The 14,297-nt window shown below is 40.9% G+C and overlaps 1 protein-coding gene across 1 annotated transcript in view; it reads right to left on the bottom strand.

Annotated features, from left to right (window-relative positions):
• Positions 1-5,406: 5,406 nt before the first annotated feature.
• Positions 5,407-14,297, bottom strand: part of STX6 (syntaxin 6) — a 57,653-nt gene continuing 48,762 nt past the window's right edge. The window contains exon 8 of the mRNA XM_020984353.2: positions 5,407-12,560. Within this exon, the coding sequence (XP_020840012.1) occupies positions 12,484-12,560 (77 nt within the window). The 3' untranslated portion in view covers positions 5,407-12,483. The remainder of the gene's footprint in view (positions 12,561-14,297) is intronic.

Below are 14,297 nucleotides of genomic sequence, written 5' to 3'. Positions count from 1 at the left end.
ACCCTATTCCACGTGAAAAGGTTGCCCTTCTACTTGTAAAACAAGCCCTTGTTTTTGTCTCCTCCCTCCCACTACCTAATCTCCAGTCCCTGCCTGTCTAAAGAAGCCTATGCCTAGCCTGTCCTTAAAAACCCTCACTCGATCCAGTAATCCTGCCTACCTGTCATCATCCATCTCCCCTCTCCTTCTGGGATAAAACTGAGAAAAACACCATCACTTATTCTCCTCTTATCTCTTCTTAACCCTCTGCAATCCAGCTTTGGATTTCATCACTGGACTGCAGTTGCCGTCTCCAATGTTACGATGATCTCACAATGGCCACACGGAATGGCCTTTTCTCAGTTCTCATCCTTCGGAAGCCTCTCATCAACCTCTTCCCTGGATATCCTTGAGGCTTTCATAACATTGCCTTCTCCTGGTTCTCCTCTCTGTCTGACCATTCCTTCTCAGTTTCTTTTTCTGTATCTTTATTCAGGTCATGTCCACTAACTATGGATGTTCTCTAAGGCTGTATCCTGGGACCTCTTATCTCTTCTCTATATACTGTTTTGCTTGGTGATTTCATCAGTTTCCATAGGTCAAATTATGATATCTATGCACGTTATTCACACTTTTTAAATTGTTTTCTAAATTTTATTTTTTGTTTTAAGTGTTCACTTCTATAAGATTTTGAGTTCTAAAACTTTTCCCCTTCCCCCCTTCCTCTTCCCCAAAATGACATGCAATCTGATATAGGCTATACATGTACAACATATTAAACATATTTCCACATTAGTCACACATACATATATGTTGCTAAAAGCTAACAAGTGTATACACACAATATATGTTATCTGTCTGTCTGTATCTATCTTTGGCCCTAGGCTCTCTCCTAAGCACTAGTCTCCAATCACCAACTGTCTTTAGAACATCTCCAACTGCATGTCTTGTAGGTGTATCAAACTCAGCATGTCCAAGACATTACTCATCATACCAGACCCTCTACTCCTCCAAACTTCCCTATTACTTACCTTTTTGTATGTGTGTGTAATTTTTTTGGTGAGGCAATTGGGGTTAAGTGACTTGCCCAGAGTCACACTGCTAGGGTCATGTGTCTGAGGCCGAATTTGAACTCAGGTCCTCCTGACTCCAGGGCCGGTGCTCTATCCTCTGAGCCAGCTAGCTGCTCCACCTATTAACTTTTTTAAGTTATTTTTTGTTACATTTTAAGTTTCAAACTGTCTCCCTCCCTCCCCGCCCCGCACCAGAGGCCACCAATTGACACATACAGATACACACATGCATGTGTGCATATATGTAAAACCACACTAAGCATACTTTTTATCAGTTCTTTCTCTGGAGGTGGATAGCATCTTTCTTCATAGGTCCTTTGTAGTTAATTTGAGTATTTGTAGTACTCAGCATAACTTAGTCATTCACAGATATCCTTTGAACAATATTGCTGTTGTACACAATGTTCTCCTGGTTCTGCTCATTTCACTTCCCTTATTACTTTCAAGGGCACCACCATCTTCCCACTTACTCAGGCTCACAACTTTGGTGTTGTCCTCAAATCTTCATGGGCCCCCATTCCACAGATTCAGTAAGTTTCAAGTCTTGCTTACACGTTTACATCTTTTTTATATGTCCCCTTATCTCACTCACATAACCAGTACACGGTACAGGCTCTTATCCCCTCTTCCCTTGACTACTGGAATACTGTTGGGATCTTTCTCCCTACCTCATCTCTCCCCACTCCAATCCATCCTTCACTCGGCTACCAGTGATTTTCCTAAAGCACAGGTCTGATCTTGTCACACCCCCTTCCCTGATTCAGTAAACTCCAGTGACTATTATTACCTTCAGGATCAAATGTAAAACCCTTTTTTAATTTTTTTGGTCATTTAAAGTTCTTTACAACCTGGCTAACTCAGGAGGAAACACTTCTGGTGAATTCATCAAACCAAGAGCCAACAGCTCCTACTGGTCATCGAAGGTAGGGCTAGGAGTGATATTAAGAACAGCTAACATTTATATAGCACTTTAAGGTTTGCAAATGTTTTAATTATATTCCCCCCCATAATTTATTTAGCTGCTCACTAATTAACACTTACTTTACTTCTAGTTTTTGCTACTGCAAAAAATATTTCTGTAATTCTGACCTTATTTTCCTTCCTTCAATCTTAATCCCACGGTTGACCAGTTCAAATGTACACTATCGTCTCCCCCTGAATCCCTTGCTTTCTCATGCTATCTCTAGTTTTGTCTTGTCCAATCCCAATGCACTACAAAAGATTTATGGAGAAAATCCCCAAACCATGCCAACTGACTTCAGTGCAGAATTAATGTTTTTGAATGGCAAGCAGGCCCCCACTCCTGCACAAAGATCCTTTTAAAAAAATTCCTCCTCTATCCTATTCTTTAAAATTTTTCCCATTTCCCTCCCTCTACAATCTCTTCATTAAGGGAAAAAAACCCTCCAAAACAAAACAAAACAAAAAAACCCCCACAGTCCATATACATTGCCCAGTAAAACAAATTTCCACGTTTACACATTGAAAATTGCATCTCTCTGCATTTTAAAGTTCATCTCTCTCTGGCAGGAGGTGAGTAGTGTTTTTTATCTTCATTCTTTTATTCTGGTGCTTTGTCATTGGGCTGCCCAGTTTGCTCTGAAACTGTCCATTTCACCATTTCTTATGACACAAGAATATGCCATTCTATACTACAATGTACTTAGCCATTTGTCAAGAGGTCATCCCCTTAGTTTCTAATTTTTGGCTACCATGAAAAGAACTGAGATGAGTAGCATAGTGGGTCATTAATCCAAAACCAGGAGTTTCCAATTTGATGTATCTGGCACCTCAACTTTTAACATTCTCTTTCTACTTCAAGCTTCAACCCCTGAGCCCATGCCAAAGTTCAGCCCAATTCAGTAATTCAACACTTACTAAGCACCTAGTGTGGTACTTGCCTAGGCTCAGTGCCCTTTCTCTACTCGTTATTTTCTTTCAGTCCTCTCATCTTTTTTCACTCTTCTTTTCCTTTGTTCCTCCATTTCTTTGACTTCCACCCCTGTTCTTAAATCCCTCCCACCTCACCAGAGCTTGAATGTGGCAGCTGCCCTTGGCATGAACCTCTGGCTAATTTCAGAACCTACAGCAGTGGACTGGTAGAGAAGTTAGTCCTTTGATGCAGTTGATTGATGGCTAGGGTTATCAAAAGCTGCCTGGATATTTTCCAAGCCAAAGCAGGAGGTCTGAGTACTTCTGTTTGGCAGCTAGCATAGATCTGCCCTTCATGAAGTACCTTGGCTTGTGATTCCTGTGGCCCCAAACGCATTGCAGAGTGTATTGTCCATCATTTGTGTTCCAGTATTAGACCTATAAACAAATAATATTTTATGTTCGATAACTCTCAAAGCAATGTGCTGTTAAGTGGGGTGGTGTTCAGTCATTTCAGTTGTATCCCACTCTTCACGACCTCATGTAGGGTTTTCTTGGCAAAGATATGGAGGGTTCTCCATTTCTTTCTCCAGCTCATTTTACAGATGAGGAAACTGAAGTAAATAGGGCTAAGTGTCTTGCCCAGGGTCACACAGCTAGGAAGTGTCTCAGTCCAGATTTGAACTCAGATCTTCCTGACTCCAGACCTAGCATTCTATCCGCTGCACCACTTACCTGCAGCGATAAGTGGTTGTGCGACCTCTTAAAAGATGCTCTTAGAAGTCACCCTCACCCCATAAACAAAAAGGCAGCAATCTTAGCATTACTAGTTGGCCCTTGATATCAGAAAAGACCTGAAGACGGTGCAGACTGTGCAGGGCACTAAGAATTAACTTTTATTAGGTTAGAAGCTTCACAGTGGATTTAGGAAGGTCTGAGATATAATGGAGGGCAAATAGTGATAACAATAACATGGCAGATACCTCCTGTGTTTCTCATAGCTGAGGGCTTGAATCAGGAAATTAATTATATGCACAACTAAATTGACTGTAGCCCTTCTACAGTTATCAAGGATTACCCAGTTTATTAAAGCAGCTTAGTAGCTGAACACACTGAAATCAAAGTAGCCATTTTTTCCACCTTTACTGAGGGGTTCACATTTTTTCCAAAATGCTAGCTGAGCATCTTATGGATCTTTGTATTTGGCTTTTGAAGTGAGAAATGGAGAGAGAAAAAGGTTTTCTGAAGAGTAAATTGGCTTTGGGAAAATGCAGCCTACCTATGGTAACATTCAGAGCAGAAAAAAACATTCCCTTTCCTGAGAAAGACGTATCTTGGCCTCAGAACTGATCACTTTTCCCTGCACAGAGTATCCAATGTTCCTAATGAGTAGTGACCCGAATGGCACTGGTGGAACTTGCTCTTCTCTCATATCCATGGGATAGGACATGTTTCAGGCATAGACAGGAAGCCACATCAGCAGGGGTAAACTGGGAGCTGTCATCTCTGTCTTACCTGTTCAAGTTTCATCAACACAGATTTCCTCAAATATCCTTTTGGAGGGGAGTTCTTAAATGTCCCAGTGATGAGAGATCTGGAAGCTGACAACTTACCTACATTTAAAATCTCTCAAACTTCCCAGGTAGCACCTTGGAAAAGTTCCTTGGGCCTTAGTTTTCTCATCTGTGAACTGAGAGCTGGACTAGAAGATCCCAAAGGTCCCTGCCAGTTTGATTTGATTCTTTGATCCAAAGCCTCTACTTTACTATACAGTAAAGGGCAGTTATGTTACCTCAGCCACTAAATAAGGAAGCCTGTAACTCCACAGAGGGATTTCTTTATGGTCAAAATGGAAAATGTTCATTTCCACCTTAAACGTGATCTGCTTTTATCCATTGAGACATAACCATCCCCTTCCTCTCTACAACCTCACCCTCTAAGAGTGCAGTTATCTACACACAGATGCTTGCTGGTTCTACCGCTAGCACCTCTTTCCATAGTCCTAGGGTCGAGTATCCTCCAGTTACTTCCATTTCTGATGGTCTTACCATCCCATAGCACCACTGACTCAAACAGTGGAAGAGTACAATATGTTGTGTAAGTTAAGGTCCAGGCATTTAAATTTAAATGGAATTTCTCCCAGTTTAAACTCAAGGCTCAATTACTGTCTTCTGATGGCTCAAGGTTTTAGGTAGGGGAAACAAAGAACTGAAACTGTCTTTCCTTTGTCCCCCCCCCAAAAAAAAAGGATCAGAACCTTGAGACATCAAGAAACTGCCCTTGGCTATTCAATAGTTTTCTTCTGAATAAAGATAAGAGTAGTATCATAATATTGAAGACTGGGGTTTGAGAATTCGATGCAAGGTATTTTATTTTGCAAGTAATTTAAATAACCAGCATTCGAGCTGCTGCAGGCATTGGGGGAGGGGGGGAATTATCTAGAAGGTAGAAAACACTGTAAAAACCAGACAAGAGCTTAATATCTTTTCATGTCACTTTAATACTGTACAATCTTCTTTATACAACTGTAACATGACTCCAAGAGCAGAAGTCAGAAATACAGCAGGAGCTGATAGATCTCAGGGAAGAAAAACTCCAGTATGAGGGAAAAAATTCCTAGGATGCTACTTGAAGTGATAATTTCCTTCCAGAATAAACAGTAAACATGGCTTTCTATGGCGTCACTGGTTCTGTTTTAGTGTGACACTCTGAAGCCATAGATGATTGCATTTTATTACGAGGAAATGGATATCCCTGAACACAATCACCTTTTGTTTGTTCCACAGGAACCGGTCAATAGCTAAGCTAACATGTCAAGATGCTCCAGTCTAGAGGAAACAGACTGCTAAGGGTTCAAAGCTTCTTGGACCTGTTGGCCCTGGCTCTGTGATAATTAATGTCCATGAACGTCATCAATGGCTAGGGTAGCTCTACATAATACATGCATAGACTTCCTATAATTCAAAACTTTGATTCCACTTTTCTTCACAGCTTGCCCCTAATTAAATAGTTTTAAGGACATTTTTCTCTTCTCACCCCACAAAGAATGGACAGTTTCTGCTTAGCTTTGCCATTTTCTATGTTATAATTCTAAATACAATACATAATAGTTCATGAAAAAAACAATGCTTGGCAACAGTTTTCATTTATTCAAACTTTATGGTTAATCTTCACTTTTCCCATTCCCCTTCTTTCATAAATATTTAAAGTTTACAGTTTCAACTTCCTTCCCTTAGACAGCTTATAGGCAACTCCCTTTATGTGTCTGAGTTTGGGATCTTTATCACCAAAACCCAGTGCTGGATGATAGGAAGTAATCACTTCAACCTCAAAAAAAGCTCTTCCAAAAGTCATTAGTAGGCAGCTGAGCTGTCTTTTACTTGTCTTTACAGGGCTAATGGAAAAAAAGGAACAGTTTAGTCTCATGCAGACTAGATCATTTCTGTTTCACTGTGATAACATTACACTAGCACAGTGCTTCTCACTTGCCACTCTGGTTTTTGATCATGGGTATGCCAGCGTCCCAGGTAACACTTATGTTTGGCAGATGAGAAGGAAAGCACTGTTAATGCACAACGGGGCTGGAGTAGAGCACTGGGGATTTTGTAACATAAGGGAGGTAAGGGTAAAGAAACTGAGATTTGTTCCATTATCAATGCAATGTAATGCTCTAGTAATAACACTTGAATAACTCAAAGTGGCTTTCAGATTTCAGTATTGCAGAAACCAAGTTAAAAATAAAAACCAAATCACGTATATTCCATTCATTCTTACACAAGACTGGCCATACCTAGCAGAACTGATCATTATGACCCAAGGCAGAAGTGTACCCAGTGGACAAGCTGCTGCTGCGGAGACAGTGATCAGAGAGATACATGTCTTTACATGCTATTATACTGATAACTACTGTGGCCAGAAGGAAAGAACATTTCTTGGAAAAAAAAAGTGAAAAACTGATCAACTGATAGCACCAGGTTTTTAAGTAACAGAGGGTACTAACTTTCTTCTAACTATATTGGGAAGAAACTATGGTAATAAAATAGTCCCACAACAGTGGGACCACATTGATAAGTCACACTAGTTGGACATGAATGATGAAACTTCTTGGTTTTCAATGAATATAAAATATCAATGTTTATCTATAAAGATAGGAATATTTTCAAGACCTATAGTCTACTGTGGATCACTGTGTGTGAAAGTTAAAATACACTTAATGTTAATATGGTCATTATTATTAACAGTAATATGTTAATAAGGTCAGTTTCAAATGACTAGCTATGCACATTTTTTTTCCCTCTGCACAACTTTTTCCACTGTTGGGTGAAATCTCTGTTGGCAAATGACAGGAAGTGCCGGTTTTAAATGAGCCACAGGAAATGCATTTCATTACCTAATTGCAGTTAGCATCTACCTTATCTTTGGGGCCAGGCTCAGTTTCCTCATCTGTAAAAATGAGAGCTGAGCCACATGATCTTTAAGATCCTTTCCACCTCTGAGATTTTAGAATGGTTTTCTACAGCACTTTTCTGTTTCATCGACATAAAGCTAAAACTTAAGGCCAATCACTACGAGGTTCTCAGTGGTAAAATTAAATGGACTAACAACACCCGAGAGCCCAGCTGTTAACAACTCTCCAAGCCCGAGTCTGAAAGTTGGCCGATTGGGGATTGAGCACCTTGAATGGTGCAGACTGCCACAGTATTGAGGTGCTATTTAGTAAAGCCACGAGATATTGTTCCTATTTAGCAATGACCCAAGTTTAAAACTGTTTCAGAGTTTACCATGTATCTCATGTATTTCAAAATACCACACTAGAGATGGGATACAAGTCCTTATTTTAAAGTGTGTAAAATTTTCCAAGGCTGGGCTGAAAAAAGGCCCAATCCGTTAAATCACAAAATTGTACAACTTGGAAGGAGACTCAGAGGTCATTGATTCAAAAGCACAAATGCAGCATCCATGCCTTGCCCCCACCTCCTAGAGTAGCCAGACCGTTGATGTTTCTTGTAAACCTGAATATCAGCAACGGTATGCAGAGTGATCTCTTCCAGTGGAGCACTGTCATTACTTATCAAGTGTTTACAGTCAGTGTTGGCAGAGAGTGCATTGTGGTAAATGAACCCTTTGGTTCTAACTCCTCAATACTGATGATATGGGCTAAAAAGTGGTTTCTGATTTAAAACAACAAAAACAATTTAAAAAGCAGAATTTTAAGAAAGTCACTTGGGGGCAGCTAGGTGGCGCAGTGGATACAGCACTGGCCCTGAAGTCAGGAAGACCCGAGTTCAAATCAGACCCCAGACCAAACACTTGACGCTTACTAGCTGTGTGACCCTGGGCGAGTCACTTAACCCCAACTGCCTAAAAACAAAACAAAACAAAAAAACAAGAAAGTCACTAAAAAGAGATTAGAGGTAGTACCTTCCCAGCTGCCAAAATCCACAACATATGCTTTGTTTCCCATTCCTACTGCTGCACATGATTTGAAGTTAAGGTACTACGTATACATATTTATAAACACATTTAAAGTACACACTTGCATTTAATATACAATTCACAGAACTCCAAATGAAATGGATTTTTTTAAAGAGGGGATAAATAACACAGATGCTTACAGATGTCTCTTATTAATAAAAAGGGTCACTTTCTAGCCAGAAAGATCACCTAAGGAAAAAACCATTTGGCAATCACTCCTTTACTTGCAGAAGGTAAAATACTTAACTGAGACAGATTTCAGTTACAGTTGTCAACTAGATTTCTTTTCACAGCCCTTAAAACCTCCTGAGGTAAAATGGAGTAAAAGTTGCCAAGTTGCTGGCTACCAGACTCATCAGTCTGTTCAATTCTGGATAAAAGCAGAGCTCTGGAAGGCTGCCAAGTTTCCTCTCCTCTCCTGCTCTGGCAGGAATTCTAAGATTGTAGAAGACCCATAAAAACACACAAAACACACCCAAAGCAACATCTTGTTGTATTACAGTACAGAATGCACAGTGTAACAACATCTCACAGTCCACATGAAGATAGGACCAAAACATTGGGGCTAGGAGCGCCCCCAGTTTTAGTTCTGAGCTTAGATTCACACTGTGGCAAACATGCTGGGTAGTTTTGGGGTCCCCCGCCACGAATCTAGCAAATGTCACCCGCGACACCTTTCTAAGAAACATTTCTTCTTATTAACCTTTTGATTTATGCACACTATTTAGTTTTCTAAGTTCCTTAAAAAATGGCTGTGGGCCTGGGTATAATGGGAGACAATAAAAGGAAAATCAGTTGCTACACACAGCTCATGGGCAGGCCAGAGCACTGGTACTTGCCACACCTCTGTGTTCTTACTATTCCACAGGCAGCAAGGTGAAAGAGAACTCTGAGGGAACCAACAAAGTTTCCATTCAGACCTCATTAACTCCAGTGAACTAATGAAGAAATCTTTGCCACTCCAAACCCCCAGGGGCCTCCAGGCATGTAGTTTTCTTTTTCCTGCCCCAGCTGAAGGTTTTCCGAGGACCTGCGAGTTCATACCAGTCTCACAAGAACTGACTTCAAAAACAGAAGACAACATGCTCAGACTCTGGCTCTATTTAGCTTGGCCAGAATTTGGGTTTGGGGGAAGGCCTGGCTCTTTCATTCATTTATTTATTTGCCTTAAAGATGCTGATTAATAAAGCACAACTCCTTAAGAAGCAGGAGGAGGCTAGGCCCCTGAATTAACAGTCTATTTTAAACCGAGGGACTCCAGACAAGTGAATTCTCTTGGTTCTGCCCGATCGTGTACTGGGGCTGCCGCCAGTCACAACCTGAGGTCGTGCCTGGATCCAACCAGGGCAGTCAGCTGGCTCCGCAGTATGGGCTTTAAGAGAGACTCTGGTAATTAAGAAAAGTTTACTCGAGGAGTTTGGCTCTCTTAATCTTGAGATTTCATCTTCATTCATTTTCAAATTTTGTCCTAAATTTCATTTGGAACTCAAGGTATGCCATTTGTACTAAAAACAGACAGGCACACAAGCCTGTCTTTCCATGCAACACCAGGCTCTAAGCATGGCAAGAGTACCTGGAGCTGGCTTATTTCAGAAAATCCCTCAGAGGAACAGGTATGGCTTTTGCCCAACTTCAAAACTTTTAAAACTACTTCTTCTTGCTGCCTTATGATAGGAAATTGTTCTTAACTCTCTGTGATTGGGGGGAAAAACAGATGCAGGGGATGAGAACATCATATGTAAACTAGGGCTCTCAGAGAGTCTTCAGAAGGGTACAGAGAATCCTATTTTTTTATTTTCTTGAATTACTCAGCACTGAGTAGAATAGAGGCACTACTGATGGGGGATTCCAGTGATTCTGTGTATACCTGAACATCCCAACCCAACAGGATAGCCAGCAGGTGCCAGACAAAAGGAAGGCTTCTGAAATGACCACACTCTAACTTTAAGACACCAGATGCCACTTACAAGGTGGACCTATCGGTTTTTCTAACGTTGGCTACTTGTTTTGGTGACATTTTAGCCACATGTACCTAATGAGGATATATTTCATTGCTCTGAAGACTTTCCTTGTCTCAAAGACAAACACAGAACTGATTTTCTTAGAACCTTATAAAATACAAGTAATTGAGTGGATTATGAGTGAAGCCATTCATGACGACCAAAATTATTTTTTGCCAATTTAAAAAACAATAGAGTGGTCATTTATAATGTATCAAAGTCAGCTGAGTAAGGAGTGTAAACACAGATATCAACCATCCCTTTTATTTTATAAATTCATTTTTTAGCATCCACAGAGTCAAATTTCCTCACCTACCATGATCTTGGAGAAAAAAAAAGAAAAAAGGATGGTACCCTTTTCTGAAAAGCATTACAAATATCCAGTATTAAAAACTGCAATTCAAAATTAGCCTGGGTCAATACATAATTATGACTGAGGAGGCTGGTGAATACTGAGGAGTGACTCGAACGGACAAGGACACTCAAGGTAAGGCTGAAATTCCATCTCAATGGTCACACCTCTCCCAGCCTTTTCAGTCCATCCTCTGTCTTTTGGCTGAACCGTTCCTTTCCTTGCATGACCCCATAATTCCACCAACGTGGATCCTCCCCTCCCCCCCCATGCAGAGCACAAGTCCTCAGGAGTTGCTGCCAAAGCAATTCATCACATGGGAATCAACCTCCAGTAAGGAACCTATCCTAACTTAACTAAGGCTTATGCTTTCCTGGCGTGGCCTTTGAGAACCCATGAATACAAATGGCTATTTTAATATAGTTTATTCATTAGGGAAGGTTATAAAAATATCCTATTTACATGTGCATGTGTTTGAGGCATTTGAAAAATAATCAAAAAGCCTCAAGTTTAGTCTGTCGGCAGCCTGGGTTTTCATGAAAATTACCTTAAACCAAGTATGACAACGCATTTGTCAGTTTCATTTGGAATTGGCTCAGTTATTCAAATGGAAGAGAGTAATAAAATCAACTGCTTCCTCAAGCAAACAAATAACCAAAATCACCCAGCCACCCTAGTTATTATAAACAGGTAAGAGAAGTCTGGTCCAGGGCAGAGGTTTAGCTTGCTGATTTTCAGCCTTGGAATGAATAAAACAGTGGCAATTCCCCTCTTCCCCTCAACGAAACAAAAAACTAACCTAAACAAAAACCAAGAGTATAGAGTGGAAATGAGACAACTCCTACCCAGGCAGTCTACACAATTCTTTCAAGCAGTCCATGAAGTGCTCTGCAGTGACAGACTTAGGGAACCCCTTTCCAAGCATGGAATGTGCACCAAGTGAATGCTAAGGTTAGTACAGGGAGCAGGAAGCCACAGAGGGGGCACATTCAGGTTTAGTCCTTGACTAAGTGTGCAAACTCTCCTTGAAGCACTCAGAGCCATAGCTCACATCTCTTTTACCCCACGTGGTTTCTCCATGTTCAGTGAGTACAATCTCCACTGAACGAAACAGGACTTGGCCAGGGAATTGGTCTTAGCATTTACCCCTCTACTGGAGTCTGGGTGAAGTGACACCCTGGCCCAGGAATCACTGCATTTACTGTTACTGGATATAGTTCCTGAGTCTTCTACTTTCCTTAATGACCAGCAAAGGAGGAGGTGAAGTACACCCAGCAGCCTGGCTTCCGGAACAATTTGTTTTAGATAAGACAGTAGCTTTTGATAAAAGGAAAGGGGGGGGAGGAGGGAGGGAGAAAAAAATCCCCCAAGAAAAAAGTGGAAAGACCTTGCAAAAGCAACATAACTGACATTTGCTGATTCATTCCCTGCACTTCGGAGGGAGGAAAGAGAAACAGCAGCTGGTTGTGTGCACAGCGGGCGTGGCGATGCACACCTGCGGGAGTCACAACACCTGGAAGGGAGGCCAGCTTCCACTTTACCTCCAAGGGCTTTGTAAGGCTGATATTGCAGCAGCAGCTGCCACGAGCGCTGATTTACAGAGGAAATCCAAGTCTGGGGGCATGAGTTCTTCAGAGCAAAATAAAAAGGTGGCAACATTAACTGTGCTGACTTTTCCTTTCTCCCCTCCCATTTTCTCAAGGGGAATGAGCAGCACCCAAAGGCTTGTCCATCACAGCACCAGAAAGAGGATGAGCACTACCAGCAAGATCCCAAAGAGAACGATGATCGCACACCACTGGCGACGATCTGGAAAGCAAGAAGACAAGAATTAACTTTGCACAGAGAGATGTGCGCCACACAGGAAACGGGACTGACCTCCACGTGGCTGCAGGCTGTCAAGCAGAGGCCTGAGGTGCATGCTGTGGGCAGGCACGGGATTTGGTGACCTGAGGTCCCTTCTACCTCTGCCATGCTACAAAATGTCCACCATCCAACTTGGACCTGCTGTCAGGGCTCTCTGCAAGCATGTGCTGTTTCTGGTCTAGAGTGAAAGTTCTGCTGGTCTCCAGAAAGGTCATATCATGGAACAAGTATTTATTTGCTTCGTGTACAAAGGCTCTAATTAAAACTTGATCTCAGCTTCCTGCTGCTTGATTACTGTATTGCTTTAAAAAAAAAGGGTGGGGGTTTTTGCTAATATTAGTGCTACAAATGAAAAGACCATGTCTTTTAATTATTCACCAAAAATCAAATTAGTAAACTATAACAGAATTCCTTTTCTAGGTGCTAATGGAAAGTGGAAGGAAGAAGGGGCAGCTAGGTGGAACAGTGGATAGAGCTCCAGCCTTGGAATCAGGAGTTCAAATCCAGCCTCAGACATTTGACACAGACACTAGCTGTGTAACCCTAGGCAAGTTGCTTAACCCTGATTGCCTCACTCCTTGCTCAAAAAAAAAAAAGTGGAAGGAAGATAAAAGCTGGTTTGGGATGGAGAGAGTGAATGCCTATAGCATCAAGTCCCCTAAAAAGAGGTCATATATCTTAATTCTACACAGCATCTTTTGAATTTTTTGATGACTATGAGTTAAATAATAATAGCAGTAACAGTCATAAATACATATGTTCATTCCTAGAATCTCTTTCTTCTTAAGTTCTATGCCTCAGCACCAATCGTAGAGGCAGAGTAAGGAAAAGTAAATTAGTTGGAGTGGGTCAGTTAAGAAAGTTTATCATTAAATTAACAGCTGAATGATATTTCCTTAGATGTAGATGGTGCCTAGAACCATTTCCTAAGCTTTTTTTTTAGGGGGTGGGGTGAGGGCAGGGAGTTATTCTTGACTTTCAGAGAAAAGAGTTTTGAGGTCTATAAGCCATAACAGGTGAATCTGGGGTTGGGGGATGGAGAATGTAGAGGAGCAGCTGAGGGGGTACATTTTAGACCTCTGAACATATGGGAGGTATTCAAAATCCAAAAAGGGTCCCTAAATAGCAAGGCAGGGGAGGACACTGAATACAAATTTTATGTTTCCACAATCTTTCTAAGGTAAGCCTGAGATGTGTATGCCTTTGGCTACAAAAGAGCTGGGCTAGAGTGTGAGCACAAATCCATCCCCATCATCTGAACATACTATTCAAAGTACAGAGCATTATTTTCCAAATTAAAAAAATCTGGATCTTCAGAATAGAGGAAGGAAAAAAAAAGCTTAAATCCTTCTAGAAAGTTCTACATTAATTAAATTTAAAATCAAAAAAAATTTTCATTATCATTTTACTTAATTAAAATGAGGTGTATAAAGATGTTTACAGGTCAGGAAGGCAAAGTTATGGCCCCCTGAAGAGGCAAAAAGTACAGTGTAATTCTTACTATACAGATAATTTAGACCAAATTCTCAAAATACATGCATCTCTACTGTGAGAAAGCATTTCAAAATAGTCAACAATGAATAAGACTGCTCTGGGGCAAGTAACAGTTTTCTTAAAATTTGTTTATTCATATTTTTTAAAAGACAAGTAAATTTTTCAGAATTATTTAAAAGAGATCTT

The sequence above is a fragment of the Phascolarctos cinereus genome, unplaced genomic scaffold (assembly GCF_003287225.1).
Source record: "Phascolarctos cinereus isolate Bilbo 61053 unplaced genomic scaffold, phaCin_HiC Scaffold_5;HRSCAF=322, whole genome shotgun sequence".
NCBI classification, from domain to species: domain Eukaryota; kingdom Metazoa; phylum Chordata; class Mammalia; order Diprotodontia; family Phascolarctidae; genus Phascolarctos; species Phascolarctos cinereus.
Note: the sequence above shows the minus strand (reverse complement) of the source record. Positions and strands in the feature narration are given on the sequence as shown.